Below are 21,763 nucleotides of genomic sequence, written 5' to 3'. Positions count from 1 at the left end.
GGAGGCTAAGTTATTATGAGTGGCGCTCTCCCCGTCTTTCTTTCCTGGCAATTCAGAGGTGTGTGGAAGGACTGCCAATCTCTGTGTGCTGGTTTTATGTCTTTCCACAAGGCAGAAGGCAGCTATTGGACAGAAGACTGTTCTCAGGAATCTTTATGGCCTCTCATGTTTAGGGTCATGCTATCTGTAAACAGAGATCATGTGACTTTCTTCTTCCTATTTTCATTTCTTTTCTTTCTTTCTCTTGCCATATTTCTCTAGCTAATATTTGGAGCGCTATACTGAGTAACCGTGTAAGTGTGGGGAGCCTTGTGTCCATTCCTGGTTTTAGAGGATTTAATGGAATATTGGCTTGGAATATTGTTTACTATAGATAGCATTTATTATGCAAAGATATGTTCCTTCTGTTTGTAGTTTGTTCAGGGATTGCATAATGAAGGGGCCTAGATTTGTTAAAAGCCTCTTCTGCATCTCTTGGTGGCCCTGTGTTCTCTGCCTCTACATAATATATGTGCTTTATTGCATCTGAATTTGAGGCGGAACCATCCTTGCATGCCTGGAATGGAACCAGTTTGGCCATGGGTCATGTTATATGACTGTAAGGATTTGATTGTGTCTAAATTCACCAGTGAGTTCAGTCCGGTACCTTTCTTGCTGTTCTCTGGTTTGGAGATTCTGGTAAAACTGGCTTTGTTCACTGTGTTGGGTAGCTTCTGTCCCTTTCTGTTATATGAATCAGTCTGAGGGACACTGATATTAGCTCTTCCTTAAGAGTTTAGTGGAGTTTGCCAATGACTTCATCTGGTTCTGGGCTTTTCTTTGTTTGAAGAGTTTTTTTGTTTTTTGTCTCCTCCCACCGTGTGTGCTCCGGGGCTCACCCGCAGCTTCATGGGCTGAGCAATGAGTGAGATGTCTGAGGAGGAAGAGGAGGTTTTATTTGTCATCACGGCCAGGCCCTGCCTTTGCTTTCCTGTCCTGTGGCAGAGTCCTCCGTGGCCCTCTTCTCGTTTCTAGGCTCTCCATAGAAGTGCAGTCCTGGGCCCTAATAGGTTGACGGGCTTACTGCACACAGTAGTCTTTTTATTCCTTCTATACCAGGGTGGTCGAGGCTTCCATGTTTTGTCCTCTTCTGCAGAAAGGGTTAAGGAGGTGTTGGAAATCGACTCCCCTCTCCCTACAGTCAGGCTTGAGGACAGCAGGCTGCCAGACAGTTGAACGCTTTCCTGTGCATCCCTGTAAAAGGTGCTTCCGTTTCTCGTGTAGTAAACCTGCTACTAACCTGGATCTCTACTGCCGTTGAACTGTGGCCATATTCATCCTCCTCTCAAAGCTCTCGGATTTACGTTCTATTAACCACTGCCTTTTAATGCCACAGAGAGAGGTTTAGCAATTGTCTTAATGTTGCCCACATTCCTGTTTTGTTTTGTTTAAACAGCTTTAGCTGAAATCAGTTCTACACATCAAACAAACATTTATTTAGCGTAAACCGAAACCTTTCCATTAGACTAGGTCTTCTCCAGTTTCTTACTTGAGCCGTTTTCACCGTTGCTAATCTTCACAAGTTGCTTTTTGTTTGCCTCCTGGAAGTTGACTGTGAAGAAACAAATGGAAGTCTTCTGTGCTCACAGGACACGATGACAGCAGCCCAGCTCAGCGTGAAACGCCATCACTGCAAAGCAGACACCACAGCGTGGGGCTGGGCTCGCTGGACACTTCTTTGGAGGGCAGAAGTGAAAAGGAGCTTGGGGTAGAATGGAGTTATACTTTGATGCTCTGGTTTGATGTTCAAGTGAAGACTTAGTGTTGGTCAGATGCTGATCTTATGCATTGAGATTGTTGCCATTGAAATGATCAGACAACGAAACCTGCACTAGCTTGACCAGAAGAGGCTTTGTGATAGATAGATCATGCAGTCAGTAACTATCTCCTGAACCTGACTTCTTCTTATTATTATTATTATTAATTATTATTATTATTATTCACAAATATTGTTCACTTGACATTTTAGCAAATTAACAAAGCTGCTCAGACCAGGGTTGGGCGTAGGACATGGCCTGAGAAAATAGGGGTTCGTGATATATTTCCATGGTTACGTAAATGTCATACATCTTAACTGTGACAGTTGTTACTATGGAAAGTTTTACATATATTTTGTCCATGTATAAACTCATCAACTTATGCGCTTAATCTAAATGTTTTTTTAACAAATCATTTATTTATTTATTTATTTACATCCCCAGTGCTGCCCCCAGGTACCCTTCTTACAGAGTTCTTCCCTCTCTACCCCCCACTTCCCCTCCCCTTGGCCTGTGAGAGGGTAGCCACTCTCCCCCATCCCCTCAGACCTGCCTTTATCTTCTCATCTCATGTCCTGCCATTTTGGCTCCAGTTTGACAGCAAGATGTCTTCAGGCTCCTTCTTTTCTAGTCTTGGGGCCTCTATTCTTCTGAAACCCAGAAATGGCAAGGGATGTTTGGCTGCACCCTGGGTTCCTACTGTTATTAGTATGGTAGGGGTAGCTCTGCCTGTATGACAGGACTAAGCCTGGAGAAGGCATGGCTATGTACATTCTGTGGGTAGGAGGAGGCAGTTAGTGCAAATAGCTTAGTACCTTCACAGAAGAGAACATGACTCGGTGTCTTCTGCCTTTGCTCTGTTTGCCTGTTGTGATTGGCCCTTACTGCGTCACCAGCTGAGAACCTTAATGGCTGTGTAGGATCCTCTATAACTAACTATATATTGTGTGCTTATGTGGCTAAGATGATCACCAGCTTCTCCCATCCCTTGGGTAAGTTCTTTATTTTCAGTGTCAATGTCATGGCCTTCTTAGCTTTTACTGAGGGTGTTTAATTACTCGTTATGACTTGCCATTGCACATAGTGAGTGGATGCTGCCTATACTTCAGGATCTGAGTATTTGTTCCACATGCCTAAAACATTTAGCCTGACCTGGATTGCCATCCTAGCAGGCCCTCAACTCTGAGACTTCCATTTTCTTGGCTTTCAGAATGCTCTGGAGATCCCAGGGTGTGGTGGGAGCTGCTTAGGTCAAGCTTTTCTCGCCTCTCTCAACTTCTGTCTATTAAGTTGCCAAAGGAGACTCGAGCGGGGAAGCCATTGTCCTTGTTGGTCTATCACAAGGACATTATAACCGCCACCTTTTTGTTCTGATCCACAGGTGGAGTTTGAGTGGCTGAGGCAGTTCTGGTTTCAAGGCAATCGATACAAACTTTGCACTGATTGGTGGTGTGAGCCCATGACTCAGCTGGAGGGGCTGTGGAAGAAGATGGAGAGTGTGGTAAGTGCATGAGGTCTGAGCATGTCCTCTGGGGCACCTCACTGTGCTGATCCTAAGCCGTCTGATTTCCACAGGCAAATGTATACGTCATCCATATAAACGGCCGTGCTAGGTTATCTCCTATAAGGTAATGGGAGCAGCCTGCAATTCTGTTTCAGGAAACATTTCTGATATTCTTCACAGAGGGTGGGACACAGTGTGCGGACAGGTTAACAGCAGCACCCAGCATTCATTTGTGGTTTTATGTTCCAGCCACCATTCAAAGGGTTTTCTTTATCAAGATTATAAATCCTTGCAACAATTGATGTGGACAGCATGGTGAGCCCTAACTTATAGATGTGAAAGCTTAGGTATAGAGAAGTTAGATACTCATCCAGGGCCACTAAATAGATGGCTGAGATGAGAGGCCAGGCTGCAGAGTGCACCTGATTTTACTCACCATAGCCTAGCGCTTTAGCAAAGAGAGAAATGTGGATGTCCCTATGTATCACTATGGCTAAAATAAAACCATGTTGTGGGGCCTAAAAAAAAAAAAAGAAAAGTCATGGTCTGGCAAGATGGGGCAGAGTTGTAAAGATGGCTGTTACCATCCTTAGTGACCTGGGTTTTATGCCTGGGACCAGCAAGGCTTAACGAGGGACAAGCGATAGACAAGCAAGGGCTCCATGGAAGGAGAAAATGGACTCTCAGGGTCTCTTCTCCTCTCCACACATGCACACCGTTCAGATCAGTATCAGGGTGACTAGCAGGTCACTACCGCTGACTGCTAGGAAGGTGCTGGTCTCGTTGGAGGACCATGAGGAGATGAGAGGATGAGGTTGGCTGTCTGTGGGGAAATCCTGGGTCTTGGAACAAGGTCAGAAGGCAGAGCGCGTAGGTGTGTGGGACCTGGACATGCCAGCAAGCTGGCAAGTGGAAGCCACTTGATGAGGCTGGGCTTGGATAACCATAGCATCAGCAAATGCCTGCGTGCTATTTTTATGATTACTAAAGATTTTATAAGTGCTGAGAATGTTTAATGCTCATGAGTACTGTCCATGGTGACCCCATGTGAGAGGTATGACTTTTGTCTCACTTTTACTCTCAGGAGACAGGAGCCCAAAGGCCTTATATAACTTTCCCAAGGTCACCAGCTACTAGGTGGGAGAACTGGGATTTGAACTCTAGAAGGCCTGCTCTAGGCTTCTTGCCCTTTTCGGCTCACTGCTCTGCCTCCAAAGGCTTGGCTTTGGAATGTAGAGGAAAGGCGATAAAAGCCTGCTGACCTCTGGAGAGCGCCACTTCGCAGCGTTTGAAGGGCGCAGAGAGCAGTGACTCATCTGCAGGGTGCACCGCTGTCGCCAGTCCCCACCAGGAATGTTTCTCTGGCAGCTTCTTGGACCTATAGTTGATACACAGGAAGCTACACAAGCATAAAGTATACAGTTTGATGAGTTGAGAAATAAATGTATACCTGTGGAGCTATCGTCCTTGCCCACACTGAGACTAGTCTGTCACCTCCACTTTGGCCAGCCAACTTAGTGTTATTATTTTGATGAAGATGCTAACATATATCTTCAGGAATCCCTGTCTTATAATAATGAAAATATCAAGTCGCAAGTGTGAAGGCCTGAGCTTAAGAGCGTGCATCAGAATGCACACCTCTGAACTCATTCCGACTTGCCTTTGAGGGGATCAGCATCTGGGAAGGGGACACCACTTCCCTCCTAGAATAACCCCAGAGGCAGAGTTCCCCAAACCCTGGGTTAGTACAGAGCACTGTGTAGCCAACTTGGAGATGATGAAGATTCCCTCTCTGCCTGACTAGCTCTGTTCCTGAGCCAGGCCTGCGGAGGAAATGCTGTTTTTATAGGGTGTGTACAACTGTGCTTGTATGAACTGTTGATTTTTGTTATGTTTTACATAGGCACTTAGGATCCTGCGTGCTGAGGCCTAATTGTTAGATGTCAACCTGACATTGAAGTCATAATCTTACCAAGTTGTAAATTAAGACTTAGAAATAAGTAAGAAAAGAATTCCATAATTCTGTAAAATAAATTGTTTAATCATTTATTTTTTATTTTAAGTACATTGGTACTTTGTCTGCATGTATTTGTGTGAGGGTGTCTGATCTGGACCTGAAGTTACAGACAGTTGTGAGCTGCCATGTGGGTGCTGGGAATTGAACCTGGGTCCCCTGGAATAAGCAGCCAGTGCTTTTTAACTGCTAAGCTATCTCTCCAGCCATAAAACAGTTTTTATTTTAGAAGTATTTGATTTAGGAGTATTCCACCCTGCCAACAAGTGCAATGTTTAATATTGTGATCACACAGCGAAGTTCATCACTGATTCCCTGGAAAGATGTCTGACTGTGGCTGTGTGTCAGTCTCAGCCCATGAATGCACACATTCAGTAGGAGGCAGAGTTAGTTACAGGAAGAATCTTCTTTTTTTTTTTTTTTTTTTTTTTTTTTTTTTTTTTTTTTTTTGGTTTTTAAGAGACAAGGTTTCTCTGTATAGCCCTGGCTGTCCTGGAGCTCACTTTGTAGACCAGGCTGGCCTCGAACTCAGAAATCCGCCTGCCTCTGCCTCCCGAGTGCTGGGATTAAAGGCGTGCGCCACCACGCCTGGCAAGAATCTTCTTTTTATTAGATTTTATACTGAAAAAAAAAAAAAAAAAAAAAAAGAAACAAAGGAAGAAAGAAAGAGAGAGAGATCCAAAACAAAACAGTAAACTAAAGGAGCAGCAATGTGGAGAATTTTCCAGAGCTCTGTTCTTTACTAAGAAAAAGAAGAAACACGAATCCATGTCTCAGTGTCTCCCTTGCATACCACAGTTGGGTCATTATCAGCAGAGTGAAGGATTGGGCCAAGATAAAAGGGATGTTTCTTCTAAATTAAGTTGAAGCATTGCTTTAGGCCTTTAAAAAAAAGATTTCTAATAAACTCATGATAAATTATTTTTGCTATTGAAAGAGACGGCAGAGAATAATCTTTGGAAAAGTCCCCTGCTCTGTGGCTCTTAGTGCGGTGCCATGTGGTATTTGGGTATTGAGGTTGGATAGGCATTGGCTGGTGCAGCTGGCTCTGTCAGCCTTGTTCCTGCTCTCTGGTTTAACTTGTAAGCAGTAGGGGGCAGTGTTGAGCTGCCAGTTGGTGGTCCCAAGATGCTGTCCTTCAGGAAAATGCATATAAATGTCCCATTAACTGCCAAGAATTACCCCTGTTGCTTCAAGTTAGCTGTAGTCTTCAAGATTCCATAACACAGGAAATCAGTTGTGGGTTCACAGATTCAACAGCAATTTCACCTCAAAAATGCAGCGTTTGGTGCCCGTTTAGATTCTGTGAAATTCAGCTAATCAAAAGGGCATTTCTTGATTGTTCAAACTTTTCTTCCATGAAATATATTACTCCAAATTATTATGATTTTTAGACAAGTGATTCCTTGTTATCTTTTTGCGTTTTTGAGTTAATGGAGTCCTGTGTGTGTTGTGAAAAGGTGTCTTTGATCAGTGCACCTTTGTCTGTTCTGTAGCACACGCTTGTCCTTTTCAGTGAGGAAACTAAGACCTTGGGCAGTGCATGTATTGGGGTTTTTTTGCCTATGTGTTAAGCAGCCTTTGATGGCTCTTGTACCAGGGAAGAGGTGTGTGCTGTAGTTTCTGTCTGCCTTCCCGTCCTTTCTGTCGTGCGGTTGGGAGGGGTTGCCTCCAGAAGCCTACAGGAGAATGGAAAATGAATTTTGAAATAGCTGTTCCCCCATTAGTGGTAATTGCTGCACATGTCATAACCAGCCACATATTTCAGAAAGTTTAGTCAGCTGTACATAAACTCCCCGGCCTCTGTTCCCCACTCCCTGTCCCAGCAAGCATGCCCTGGCACACTGCTCATTCTTACTGCTTCTCTCCCGGAGGACGGTGTGTGTGCTTGCTCTTGTGATGTAAATGTTAGGCCCTTATATTTGAATGACATTCTGATAAAACATCACCTCTCCGCTGAATATTACTTGGTGAATTTATTGAGCATTGAGCCCGGAGCAGCCTGACCCTTTGCACCACAGTCAAGCCTTTCTTGCCTTCTTTGCTCTCCACTCAAGAAGCATTCTAACAGTTGAGCACCAGTCACATATTTGTATTTTATTATTTTGTCAGCCAACCCACTGCCTCTCATCCAAGATTATTATGTTAGGAGGAGGCACTTCGGGATAGGAGAGTTAGCATTTGAAAGAAACCGTGCAAGCTTTTCTTGCTGGCTAAAGAGGAGTATGAAAAGCTCACATCCCCTGTGAGGCGACGTCCTCTCGCCATGGCCTGAGATCCAATGGATAGGCCGTTTGTCTCCCAGGGGTTGGTATCGCTCTTTGCAAAACTGACATTTATCTTACCTATAAAAATGTTTTAACACTATCAAATTCGCGGCGAGACCAAGAAGAATGCCGGGGCTGAAATCCTCTAAATTGATGGCATTTACTCATTTCCTTTTGACCTTAAAAACCTCTGTTTTGTACAATGCAGAGGAATTATTCCGGGGGAGCTTCCCGAGGACGCGCCCTGAGAAGAGCTGGTGGTTTATGTACTGCTGTTTTTTTGGTTTTTTTTTTCCATGCTCTCCATTGCTGTTGCTTTTCCTTGAGGGGGGGGGGGGTGAGGGGGGAGGGGTGGTGGAGAAAGTGGCTCCTGCTTATCCTCCCTGTGCTTTGGACCATTTCCTGTCCCAACAGTCCCCGGGTTACAGTAGCAGCCTGTGCATGGCCATTGGCCTTAATAACCTTTGCCAACCGTAGTGGGTGCAAGCCAAGGCTGGATTATTTTAATGTATCCGTTTTGAATCAGAGTAAAATACAACATATAATTATGTTAGGTAAGCTATAGGCTACATTTAATTTGCCCATTTATGTTAAAATTTGGCCCAGGAGAGCAGAGAGATGTGGCAAATGAGTGGGTGTTTCATTTCATAACATAACCAGGTTCTTGTTGTTAAAGTTTTAACAGAGAAATGTTCATCAGAATGTAAAGGCGTCCCTGACAAGTTATTTATAATAGTTTAATTCCAGGTGAGTCACGCGTCTCTGCTTGTCACTGTGGTCTGCATAAATCATGAGGAAGCTTGCTGTGGAGGCAGCCTGCTGCTGCAGGGACGGGTCCTCCGCCTGTGGCTCCCACAGTTGCAGGGAATGAGCGAGCCAAAGAGCAGTTTTGTTTATTTGTTTGGGGAAAGGTTAATGAAGCTGTCACTGTAGCTGTGGATAAAGTTCTTTATAGTGAACAAGGCTGCTTCCTATGTGCTGAAATATATATCAAACATAATGGTATTTAGATAACAGCGCAAGTAAATTCATATTAAAATTCTTCCTAAATTAAAGATTTTAGGGGGCCTGAAAGATATAACAATAAAATATTAATAAATATTTCAGGCTCATATTAATGGTAAATCACCCAGATACAGTATGTATATTTATACATGTATATGTTTATCTTTCCCCAGAAGTATTCCTGGGAATACTAAATTACATTTACTAACAATGTACTAACGTACCTTGCCTCCCATTTCATCCTGTTTTCATTTTCATCCTCAGTTGTGTGTGTTGCCTATGTATAGATATGTACACAGGAATGCCGGTTGTCTATGTATGGATATGTACACAGGAATGCAGGTTGCCTATGTATAGATATGTACACAGGAATGCCAGTTGTCTATGTATGGATATGTACACAGGAATGCTGGTTGTCTGTGTATGGATATGTACACAGGAATGCAGGTTGTCTGTGTATGGATATGTACACAGGAATGCCGGTTGTCTGTGTATGAATATGTACACAGGAATGCCGGTTACCTATGTATAGATATGTACACAGGAATGCCGGTTGTCTATGTATGGATATGTACACAGGAATGCCGGTTGTCTATGTATGGATATGTACACAGGAATGCAGGTTGTCGGTGTATGGATATCTACACAGGAATGCCGGTTGTCGGTGTATGGATATGTACACAGGAATGCCGGTTGTTGGTGTATGGATATGTACACAGGAATGCCGGTTGTCTGTGTATGGATATGTACACAGGAATGCCAGTTGTCTGTGTATGGATATGTACACAGGAATGCCGGTTGTCTGTGTATGGATATGTACACAGGAATGCCGGTTGTCTGTGTATGGATATGTACACAGGAATGCCGGTTGTCTGTGTATGGATATGTACACAGGAATGCAGGTTGCCTATGTATAGATATGTACACAGGAATGCCAGTTGTCTATGTATGGATATGTACACAGGAATGCTGGTTGTCTGTGTATGGATATGTACACAGGAATGCAGGTTGTCTGTGTATGGATATGTACACAGGAATGCCGGTTGTCTGTGTATGAATATGTACACAGGAATGCCGGTTACCTATGTATAGATATGTACACAGGAATGCCGGTTGTCTATGTATGGATATGTACACAGGAATGCCGGTTGTCTATGTATGGATATGTACACAGGAATGCAGGTTGTCGGTGTATGGATATCTACACAGGAATGCCGGTTGTCGGTGTATGGATATGTACACAGGAATGCCGGTTGTCGGTGTATGGATATGTACACAGGAATGCCGGTTGTCTGTGTATGGATATGTACACAGGAATGCCGGTTGTCTGTGTATGGATATGTACACAGGAATGCCGGTTGTCTGTGTATGGATATGTACACAGGAATGCCGGTTGTCTGTGTATGGATATGTACACAGGAATGCCGGTTGTCTGTGTATGGATATGTACACAGGAATGCCGGTTGTCTGTGTATGGATATGTACACAGGAATGCAGGTGACTTTGGAGGCCAGAGGCTTCCGGTCCCCCAGAGCTGGAGTTAGAGGTGGTTGTGAGCCAACCAGCATGGGTGCTGGGACTTGAACCTGGGTCCTTTGCAAGAGCCCGGCAAACTCTTAACCACTGAGCCATCTCTCCAACCCTAGGGTCAGTATTTCTAATTTAGGAGCAGAGTATATTTTAGTAATTTAAGATGTGGAATGAAATGTCTGGTGGTTTTCAATTAAGATTTAAATTCCCCTCTCCCTCTTTTGACTGGGACATTGCTGAGTGGCTCAAGATAAGCCCAGATTGGAAGCAGGTTAAACAGTTCGAAGCACCCAATAATTCAAATTCTGGAACACAGTATTTTAGGGCCTTTTTGTTTGTCTTTGGAAATTGGGAAAAGCTACAACCCCTGCCTTACATTTTTAGTGATCCTCAAGGCACTCCCTTGGCTCTTTGGACGCACCCCTCAAGTCCAGTTTCCCACAGCAGTATTGTTCTAAAAGCAAAAATACCTTGAGAGGGAGGTGACCGTATGTGTAATTTAACATTGAACGTCTTTCTAAAGTGATTTGAGTTTTTCTTGATAGATTTTTGAGTTTCTCTTGGAACAGCCCCTGCCCCCCAGCTGCTACAGACTTAGTAATGATTTTTTTTAAGCGTGTGTACCCTGTCCTTTTCAGGGGCGGGGGGGAATAATACAATTCCAAGAGAATTGAGACTTAAGCCTCCCAAGCCGAGTGTGCATGGGAAGCACAAAGCCCGTGTTTGTGATTCTCTTTGAAGTGTTTTGCAACTGGATAAGGAAAAATTTAGAAAGCGGCTGATAGTGTTCAGGGTAAATACTTAAACCCCTTTAGAGAATTTCACACACAGATACTGTGTGCAGAAAAAAGGGGTACTTATGTTTCTTAAAGCTGCTACAGCCTGCAGCTTTGTACTTAAAGACAGAGGTGTTGAATAGAATTCTACTGAGGATACATCCAGTGACTGTATCTTCAGGAACATCAGAGCCGGCCAGTGGTAGACTTTCCGTTCTTAACCCTTGCATGAGCGAGAGCCTTCTAGTGCCCAGTGTTAGGATGTGTGAGGGACACTCAGAAGACTCAGCCGCCACCTCTGTTCTAAACACAAGGGCAAGACTCAAATCACAGAAAATGTAACAGGAGCTAGGAAATGCCAAGTGAAAGTGTACCGTCTCTCTTAACCTGTTAGTGTCCAGAGAGAAAGCCTGAGATAATCAGGCAGGGTTTCTGTTTTCACCTTGACACCAAAGCATTTGACAGATTTTTGTCCATCTTCATTAAGTACACACATGCATGGCACAGATGCACACACATGCATGGCACAGATGCACACATATGCATGGCACAGACACACATGCTTGGCACAGACACACCTGCATGGCACAGACGCACACACATGCATGGCACAGACACATACACATGCATGGCACAGACGCACAAACATGCATGGCACAGATGCACACACAAATGATACAAACATACATGCATGGCAGAGACACACACATGCAAGGCACATACACAGTTTTTAATAATTCTATTGGTTAAAAACAAAACAAAACAAAGCAAAAAAACCCACAGGTGTATCCTCTTGTTTTAAATGTTTTTAACTGCTATGAAATTCAAATCTGTGTAAAGGGTGTAACAGCCCTACCACTTCTCCTGGGGGAGCTGTGATCGCCTCAGCTGCTGGAATGTATTTTGGGTTACTTTGACAAGCAGGCCATAACATGCATGTGTGAATTCAGAAACCCGGATGCCAGACTAGTGTGTCAGGAATTTCCATTTTTCCCAGGACAGACAAAGGCTAACACATAATATACCTTCTTCCCTCCAGTGCTTTTTTAGAGGGCTTTGGCGGAGTGTTCCTTCAGTTACTCTCTGGTCTATCACTCACCTGATAGAAAACAATCTGGGTTGTGTCCTAAGTGAATCACAGCACAGAGAATGAAGTGTTGTAAAAATAAATTAAAAAAAAAAAAAAGACAACAAGCCCACAGCTTTGAAAAGGAAGCAACCTCTATCCACATTTGTTTTTTGCTGTTTTTAATCCCCAAGTTAGTTATCAAGTAGTCCCTAAAACTGTTACCTTCTGGAGACCGTTGTTACGGTGATTTCCAGACAGAGCTTGTAGACTACACAGTGCATCCAGAATAGAGGTTCCAGAGGTTGGTGTAATCCCCTTGCTCAGAGGTATCAGTTGGGATTCTGCCCCCAGCCCCGGTTCCGTCCTAGAGCCAAGGGGACTCTCAGGAGTGTGGAGCACAGGGCTACTCTTACAGTGTTCCCAACCACCAAATGGGGGGTGGGAGTGGGAATCTTGCCATAGTTTTGCAAAAGTGTCCTTATGGAAGAATGTGCTCAAACTGCTAAAAAGCTCGCTTCTCTGAGAACTATGGGAACACATGTGGTTGTCTCTCCCATACAGCCAGGGTAAAATAGCCAGGGTAAAATAGCCACAATCCTGCTTTTCCTCATCAACATCTGAGAAGTAAGGAGCCTGCACTCTTTGGACAGGGGCTGTGATGGGCCGCCTTTTGGTTCTCCTACAAGCACCTGTGTAATCACTGCTCCCTGACGATTTTAATTCCATTGTTACCTAACAAGTCAGTCAGGGTTCCACACTTTCTCTCCAGATCTCAGCCTCATCTGGAGCCGCCTGTGACCATCTCGTTCGTAAATCTTTTCTCAGTATGTATCAAAGGCCCAGATAGATGATCTCCTGCTTGGTTTTGATTGGTTAACAAAATTAGCTTCCAAATTAAGAAATGGGGGTTATGAAGTCAGCTCTGAAAGGGAAGTGCCTATGTGTCAGATATATCTGCTTTAGCTGTAGGGACTTGGAGCTCCTGGTTTCTTGACAGCCTTGTTACTTAAGCATTGCTAATTTAAATGAAGAATTACAGAATACCCACAATTATTCATCAGATGTTAACAGATATTTGGGAGAGCAAAGAGGTTGCATTTTATTTAATGTTCCAAGACCAGTTCTTCTCACTCTGTAGGTTGCAACCCCATTTGAAAAATCTCTATTTCCCAGAATATTTACATTACAATTTACAACAAGAGCAAATTTACAGTTATGAAGTAGCAACGAAATCATTTTATGACTGGGGGTCACCACAGCATGAGGGACTGTATTAAAGGGACACAGCATTAGAAAGGTTGAGAGGTGCCACCCTGAACTGCTGATGCAGGTAGCAGTGAGCTTCATAAAGAATGGCCCTAGAACACCTGGTACCCACAGTGAAGCCATGTTTCCTCAGCACTGAAGAGTCGTGTCCTGTGTTGTGATGGGTGGACGACACCCTGTAGCAAGTGCTTCAAATTAGGCACATCTCAAGTCCCTGACCTCTCCTCGGTCTCACAGGTCAGCAACTGCGTATCCTGTGGTTTGGCCTAAGCTTGAGTATCCTCTTGATTGCACTCCAAGTCTAAAAAAGTTCTCTTTTCAAAATACACTTGTCACCTGGCCAACCTTCACCACCTCCTGTGAATGCAGCTTTGCCATTCATGGGGACTGCCCTGTCACCAGCCTTCCAGCACCTAGTAAACTGTATGGCTACCCATCTGTAGCTAGGGCTCCTTTAAAATGAAAGTCACTGGTCTGGTCCAGACCTCCCATGGCACTCAGAATTCCATCTTCCTTGAGTGGTTTTCTGAACCGCAGGACCCACATTTCGGCCGCCACTGTCTTTGTGTTTATTTTGCCTCTGGACTATTCTCTGCCTTGCTGTTCCCATCCCTCTACTGCATGTTGTCTTGTTTCATCCCTGGAGAGAGTGTCTCTGGCTGAGCTCACCCTCCTTGCAGGGTGCCCCGCCCTCTCTGCTTGCTCCATAGCACCTCACCTTTACACAGGGAATTTCCTTATTGTCTGCTTCAACTCATTCAGCCCCACCCCCACCCCACCCCCACCGGGCAGCCGGGAAGCTGACTGCTTTGCTAAACCCCCAGCTCCTGGGGTGCTGGCTGGCATACAGTAGGTGCTTAACATACGCGTACAGAAAGGAGAACTAGATGTGAGGTCAGTGTTGTGGGGAGTCCCACTATGTAGGGAAGCCTGACCTCTGGTAAGTTTCCTCAAAATTACCTCCTAATTAAGGGGTTATTTTAGAATAGGTTCTCTACTTAGAGAGCCCTCAGGACAGCACTGACAGCCTTCTGCCTGCACAGCAGCTCTGAGGGCCAGTGAGAGAGCACAGAGGCAGGTTGTGTGCCTTTGGCATTCCTAGCTGAGAAGATTGAGAAATCACTGGTAAATGACTTGTGTAAATACGGGGATTTTTTTTTAAATGAGAGAAATAGGCTTTTAGTTTCCCAGAGTCATTGTATTGCCACAACTTAAGAAGGCTTTGTCTCCTTTCTGGCATCATCCATGTCTTAGAGTTCCCTACTCTTTAAAAAAAAAAATGCAGTAGAGTAAAATCATGTCAAAATTAAACAACTTCTGTAGCCAGGCTTGAACTTTGTTGTGGTTAATTTCAGAATGCAGAGAAAGCGGCATGCAGTGGACAGGTTTTGGGCACAGAACTAGGAAAATCCCCGAGGAATAAACTGACTTCCGCCAGACAAGCTGCAAACTGATTAAAATATTTATCATCCTTTGGGTATGCAATAGCTTTTGATGATGGAAGGCATATTAATATTCATCTTTGCTGCTTGTCCCCACTTCAGACAGATCCCAGGAAAGGATGTTCAAATGACCAGTTTTCTTTCCTCACCAGAGCCTTGAGCCCCGGTGCAGCTTGGAACCAAGACAGGCCTTGTGATGTGGCTGAGCTTTTCCTCTGGGGGATGGAGATGGGGGATACAAACCAAGGGAGACCTTTGCACGGGAGCTTTAAAGGATTACTGCTTTCTCAAGGAAGTCTTTTGCTAGAACAAAGAGAAAAGTTGGGCCATGATTTTATGAGCCACAGAACTACTGTGCTGTCTGAGTACAGGAAACGGACCTAGCTTCTTGGGTGAAGTCAGAGGATCCAAGCTTTAGAAGGGGTTTTATGGAAATGACATGGCTGGTGGGTCCCCTCCCCCTTCCCTACTTCCCTTCCCCCCCCTCCCCCCACCACCAGCTCCAACCATTTTGTTGAGGAGGAAGGAGGGGAAATAATTAGTTGTGTCTGCCACTTCTGTCCAGGTCTTCTTACATTGTTTTGAGTGTACCATTGATTGTCCCTTCATCCTCAGCCAGAGACAGAATAAACATACTGTCCTCATCGCCAGGCTGAAGCAGCACAGGGTGCTTATGGGAGTCTTAGGATCAGTCTTATTTCCCCCCTCCTCCTCCTCCTCCTCCTCTTCCTCCTCCTCCTCCTCTACCTCTTCTTCTCCATCTTCCTCCTCTTCCTCCTCTTCTTCTTAAGGAAAGAAAGGATCTGACTCTATTAGCTGTGTTAATTAAGCAGCATTTTCCAGGTAGATTGGAATAACCTAGATTGCATTTTTGAGTGCAAATATGAGCATGAAGGAACCTGACCTTTTTTTATTGATTGATCTGAGAACTAACTAGTAATTGAAAATGAAGCTTCTCATAAAATGACTAACATGTTAACACTTAATTTCAATATTTCAGATCTGAAAATTCAGACCCTTCCCTCTTACACTTACTTTATAATTCCGTGCTCCTCGGATATTTGCATGAGTGATAACCTAAAAATTGGGCAATAATTTTCTTTGAAATCTATTTTAATATTGTAACATCAGAAAAGAAATGCGCCGTCTTCATCTCGTCATTTAATCCTACATCTGCTCCGTGCCGTCCAGATAAGGGAAGTTGTACAAAGAGCTGGGACTTAGGTCTCCCAGGCTGATAAGGCGAGAGGCAGTAAGTGATTCAGTGGGAGGGAAATCAAAGGAGAAAGGCAGAGTCTGACACAGGCCTGTGGGAAAACGAAGGATTCTGATAGATGGAGAAGGGTGGAAGATATTCAAAGATGGCCAGAGCAGAGACTCGGTAGGCAGGAAAACATTCTATTCTTGTAAACTTGATTAGGCTTCATGGAGTTTGTTTTGTGTGAGTCGGGCAGCGGCAGATAAGATGAGAAAGATTAGCACGGGCCCTTTTTTTTTTCTAATGCATTTTTTGCTGCGAAGTACAGTCCTCTCCTCTATAATGACTTTCAAAGTCATTGGTTGTGAAGTACAAGTATGTGCAACCAAGAATAGAAGGGAGAAGAGTTTGACTAGCTTGTGTTTGCAGAGGTTTTGCTTGGGAAACAAGTCAGGTCATATTTTTCCCCCAATTTCCCAATCGGTGTGTACCCTAAACACAGCTAACAAGGCACTCTACATTGTCAAAATAGGAATTACAAACAAACTGGGGTATTTTTCCTTACCAAGTTTCTTTTTATTTCCCCTCCATTAACCGAATGCCAAAGTAATGATTGTAAACCGTGTCCAGAAGCAGGTCTTCCTATGCGTGGCTTCTTGCTGGCTCCCTTCTGTGGATGAGCTTGGCCATGAACTGTTGGAGAGGTGATGGAGGAAATGCATCTCCTCTGTGGCTTGTCCTGATGACGGTCTGGAGGACCCAGTACCTGCATAGGAAAATTATGAAATATCGCTAACGGCCATTCCTGAGGTCTTTGGTTTGGTTCAGGGTAGCAGGCGTGGTAATTGGGCAGAAAACAATCCCTTTGGTTGGCAGCTTCTGGGACTGCACTCTGTGCTGCCCTGTGTTTGCATCTGCAGCCTGGCACATTGGTGATACCTCGTGAAAGATTGAGGTGCTATTCCTACTGTAAATGGCCACTGCTCCTCCAGTGTCCCAGTGATATGTATGGATCTCTGTTCCACCTCATGTTTGTCCCTCTGTGCTGCTGTTACTCCTTCTAGGGCACAAACTGTTGATTCTTAAGTCATCAGTAAGCCTCAACTTGTTCAGCCCTGAGTGGCTGGAGATTGCCTTTACTTTGATTCTCTTTAGGAACCTAAGGTCTGGGGTTAATTAAAAAGACCCTTTCTCCTTAGGTAATAGTGAGACAGAAATGACATTATAGGACTACTGTTTCATTTTACCAGAACCCTTATGAGTTGCCCTACAGTATAATTCTCTGGAGAACACATGGGTTTCAGGCTTCCCAGAAAATCCCTCTTCTCTGATATCCCTTTATTTGTTTCACGTTCCCAAGGAAGAGGTACTAGAGATATTTGGTATTGTTTAATTTCTTCCAAGGCCTGCCTGCAGCATTCATTCTGTGTTCTGATCTTATGAATATCACCATAGGTAATGTTCACACCCAGGTGCTAGGCTCTGAGAAGCAGCTCTAGTGATGTTCCATATGACATTGTCCTTTGGTGAAAAGAGGTGCTCAGAGGGCACAGAGGCTTAGCTGGGGACACAGAGCATAGTGGGCGCAGATCCCATATCCCCAGTGTCAGTTCTACCTTGCACAGCCGCCCCCATCTCCCAGCAGCTGAACCTTTCCTGAGCTGTTAGCGCCCTTCACCCGTGTGCTCATAGCAAAGCACGACCAAGAAGCTGCTTCTATGGAGCATCTCCTCTACTCTGTTAGTGAAGAGGTGGTGCTTGACTTTGTGCACCCAGCACCTTGGCTCCCCATCCACCACCACCCCCCCACACACAGCATGCTGGTGGAACCATTTTTTCTCTGTCTGGCAGGATAAGTACTTAGTGTTGTTACCCTATGTGCCAGAACCCTGAGCTGAGTCTTCTAGATGAGCAGAATTTCCTGGGATAAAAACATCTGTAGGAAAAAGTGGGATTCTCTCTCACTTGGTTCCCCCACCCCCACCCCTGTCACCCATCTCACTCTCAGTGCCTAGCACCAGTCCTAGGTTTTTTTTTTTTAGACCTTCCTAGAGATATTTTGTATACTTAAAATCATATATGGGGTTCTTTATTTATGCAATACATAGTGTCTTTTATGAAAAAGATTTGTTTTGTTTTAAATGATGTGCATTTATATTGGTATGTGTCAGGGAATGCACACATGAGTGCTGGTGCCCACAGAGACGAGAAGATGTTGGAGTCCTGGAGCTAGAATTATAAGTAGTTGAGAGCCATCTGGCACGTGTCCTAGTAACTGAACTCGGCTCCTCAACAGGAGCAGATGTTATAGACACTAACCATCATTTCAGCCTCAGATAACATTATATCTTGCAGGTCTTTTCATTTTTGTATGTTGTTTAAACTGTGACTCGGCTCTTATGTGCTTTCATAATCTGATTAGTCTTCTATTATCTTCAATTTTCCACTTTCACAAATAACATGGTAATGGATATTTTTCTGTATGTTTTTTTTTTTTAACATTTGAAATCATGGTAACACTAAGAAGTAGAATTGTTGGATTAAAACGAATGTACTTTTATCATTGTTAAGGAAGGAAGGGTTTGTTTCTTCGGGTCTACTGTTCCAGGCAGAGTCCATCAATATGGAGAAGGGATGGTAGCAGTCAGGTGTTGTGAGCTTGCTGGCAGGAACAGGAAGTGGACAGGCTTTATAAACTCATCACTCTTGACTCCCAAGGACATACTTCCTCCAGAAAGGCTCTTTATCCTAAAAGTCCTGTAACATCCCCCAGATGGGACTAAGTGTTTAAATACGTGAGCCTGTTGGGGACATTTCCCATTCAAACCATCACATTCCACCTCTGGATCACATTCCCACAGGATCAAGGCCATCCATGAGGCCAAATGCAGTTAGCCCAGTCAGCAGTCCCCAGAACCCTCCACAGTCTCACCACTCTTCAGAAGTCCAGAGCCTCCTTTGAGACTCAAGGCAGACTCTTAACTGTAATACTTTGTAAAGTAAAAAGAAAATTAAGTACTTCCAACATCCAAAGGTCCAGGGTATGCATCCCATTCTGAATGGCAGGAAAGGGACACAGTGAGGAGAGATTGGACCAGAGCAAGCCCAAACCCCAGCAGGGCAAACACCAAGTCCTGTCAGTCCATGTCTGACGGCCAGGGCTTAAAGGCCCAGTTCTTCAGTTTCCTGTCTGCTGCATACATCTCTCTCTTAGGTTCCATTTCTCTCTTCAGCCTTCCTTGGCAACTGTCTCATGACTGACTGGGTCTATACTGCAACCCAGGCTTCAGTTCAGAGCTTTATCACATGGTCTCCTTGCGGGGACTCTGTCCCTGCAACATGTTACCTCAGTGGCTCTCTAACACCATAGAGGAAAAACCATGACATACTTCAGTCTTGCAATTTTCTTTCCAGGTTTGGTTGTCAACTTGGGATGGACACAGAGTTGCAACAGCTGTTGTGTGCTGACCGTAGTGAGAAGCTTGCCTAGACAGTTATTTCTAGAGGCAAGCAGCCCCTTAGGCACTCGGCCTTCACTGGTTGAAGGCTTAGTTGGGCAGAGTCTTGTCCACCTATTTCTTCCTTTCTTACTGGTCACCATAGGACCAGAGGTGTACCTGGAATGGCACTTCTCTTTAACACGATAGTCCCTGTCAGCATGTGACCTGATTTGAGCTTCTTCATGGTCTTTTCCTGTCTACACCATCCATCCTTTTCCACAGTAGACCTCAATAAGGGTAGCCATCAGTAATAACCATTCTACATACTTGATGTTGTACAGTCTTGAAATTTCCTCCACCAAAATAATTAGTCTTTTTTTTTTAAGGACTAATGTTTAGGTAGTCCAACATTATTTTATATTTATAGGTGTTTTACCTGCATGAATGCCTGTGTGCTACATGTATGTTTGTTGCCTGGAGAGGCCAGAAGAGGGTATAGAGTACCCTGAAACTGGAGTTACAGACTATTGTTAGTCATCATGTAGGTGCTGGGAATTGAACCCAGGCCCTCTGGAAGAGCACCCAGTGCTGTTAACTGCTGAGCCATCTCTCTAACTTCCAGCCCATTGCAATTTAATGAACCTCGCACAAGTTCTCAGCACATGGGCAAAATGAAGCCATGTTCTTTGCCAAAGTATTACTAATGGCCTCTAGCAAACTTGCTCCTTGTTCCCCTCAGAAAACCTCACACGCTGGTCATCCAGTGTATGCATTTCCCCTGCATCTCTGTCTTCCATGCCTCTACTAGGACAACCAGGTAAGCTCTGCTTGAAGCATTCAAAGGCTGTTTCAACTTGAAATTCCAAAGTCCTCTATATAATAGTTCAAAGGCATAAATTAAACCACACCCCAATTTCAGTTAGGCTCTAGACTAGTTACTTTTCTTCTGCTTAGATAAAACACTCAGACCAAAGCAGCTTAGAAAAGGACTTAGGTTGTCTTAGTCTTCTAGAAGATAAAGTCCATTGCTGCAGGGAGACCCAGCACCAGTCAGGGAAATCATGCAGCAAGAGCAGAAGACTGGCTCATCACCTTCTCATCCTCACAGGAGGAGCAGAGGAAGATGTGCGTTTTTAATTTTAAGATTGCTGGTCGGCTGCGTGTAGTCACTCAGGCCTGGAATTTCAGACGTCATGGAGTGGGGTCAGTAAGAGTGTGGGTCTAGAAGCAGCTACATAGACTCTGTCTCCCAAAAGAGACACGACAAAAGATATAAGGGAGGAGGGGGTCGTATGGCTATCCATAAAGTTTGTAGTCGTGTGTGTGCTCGCGAGTGCCTTATGTAGAGTTTATGTAGCAAGTGCCAGTTTCTTACATCTTCATCAGTACAGAAAATTATCATACCTTTTGACTTTTTGCCAATATAATTGGTAAGAAATGGTGTCTCGTTAGCATTTTTCTCATTTCTGCTTTTCTAACGAAGAAGCTGGGGGCTCAGGCTGTTGAGTGACTTGCCAGGTCACATACTTAATGAGTGACAGATCTAGGGTTTACAGTTAGGCTCTCTTGCTATAATGACTTCAGCTACACAGTACTTCCATTACTGTGATCAGAGAACCAGAGTGGATCTCGAGATTCTCATGGCAAGCCATCATGCATGCTGACTGAGCAGTGTCACTGACTCAGCTGGGTCAGTCAGCATGGAGAGCGCAGCTTGTGTGATACTGGGTAATGCTACAGACACCAGCTTGAGCCCCGTAGGTAGGTCGAGCTATTTTTGCCCTTTGCCCAGCAAGTCCTCCGTCTTGGCATTGGCTTTATACTGATGGAGGAAACATGTCCATGGCCTGATTTTCTGTTTAAAGTTGTGTTCCTCTTGGACTCTGTTCAGGTCTGAGCTTCACTTGTCACTTTCTGATATGATGAGCCTCCTTGGCATCCTGTTTGCTGTCCATCTTCCTCCCCTGTCGGTCTTCATTAGAAGTATTTAAATGCTGATTTGTTCTCTGTTCTGGGCCTTTTCCTGCTCTGCTGCAAAAGTGCAGCCCAAAGGAAGCCTTTAGCACACACATCATGGTTTCCAGGTCCTAGGCAGGAGGTTGTTTCCAGGAGACAGCGGCATTCAGAGGACTGCAGGGCCCTCAGGACTGTGATGTTAGTCACATGTCCCATTGTGGGGAAACACTACTGGAGAGGAGTCAGTTTAAACAAAGGAAAAAGGTTTATTTGGCTAAGGATTTCATTCAGAGGTTGGTGCAGTACAGCGCTTTGGGCCCAAGGCAAGGAAGAAAATGAGTGCAGGAGCAGCACAGGGCAGAGGAGGCTGGCTCCTTCCTGGCAGTGAGGAAGTCAAGCCAAGGCTAGGATGAGGCAGTCCCCAAGAACAGGCTTCAAGGATCCACTCCCTTCAAAACTGCACACACAAATAAATAAATGGTAAAAGAGTACATTAATAA

General features: G+C 44.4%; 1 protein-coding gene across 2 annotated transcripts in view; it reads left to right on the top strand.

The window, feature by feature from the left end:
• Positions 1-21,763, top strand: part of Fto (FTO alpha-ketoglutarate dependent dioxygenase) — a 351,507-nt gene that overhangs the window by 166,501 nt on the left and 163,243 nt on the right. For both annotated transcript variants that reach the window (XM_021171161.3, XM_021171162.2), the window contains exon 7: positions 3,178-3,297. In XM_021171161.3, coding sequence (XP_021026820.1) covers positions 3,178-3,297 — 120 coding nt within the window. The remainder of the gene's footprint in view (positions 1-3,177; positions 3,298-21,763) is intronic.

The sequence above is a fragment of the Mus caroli genome, unplaced genomic scaffold (assembly GCF_978045245.1).
Source record: "Mus caroli unplaced genomic scaffold, Mus_caroli_1 scaffold_10, whole genome shotgun sequence".
Taxonomy (NCBI): Eukaryota; Metazoa; Chordata; class Mammalia; order Rodentia; family Muridae; genus Mus; species Mus caroli.
This window is presented reverse-complemented; position numbering and strand designations above follow the sequence as displayed.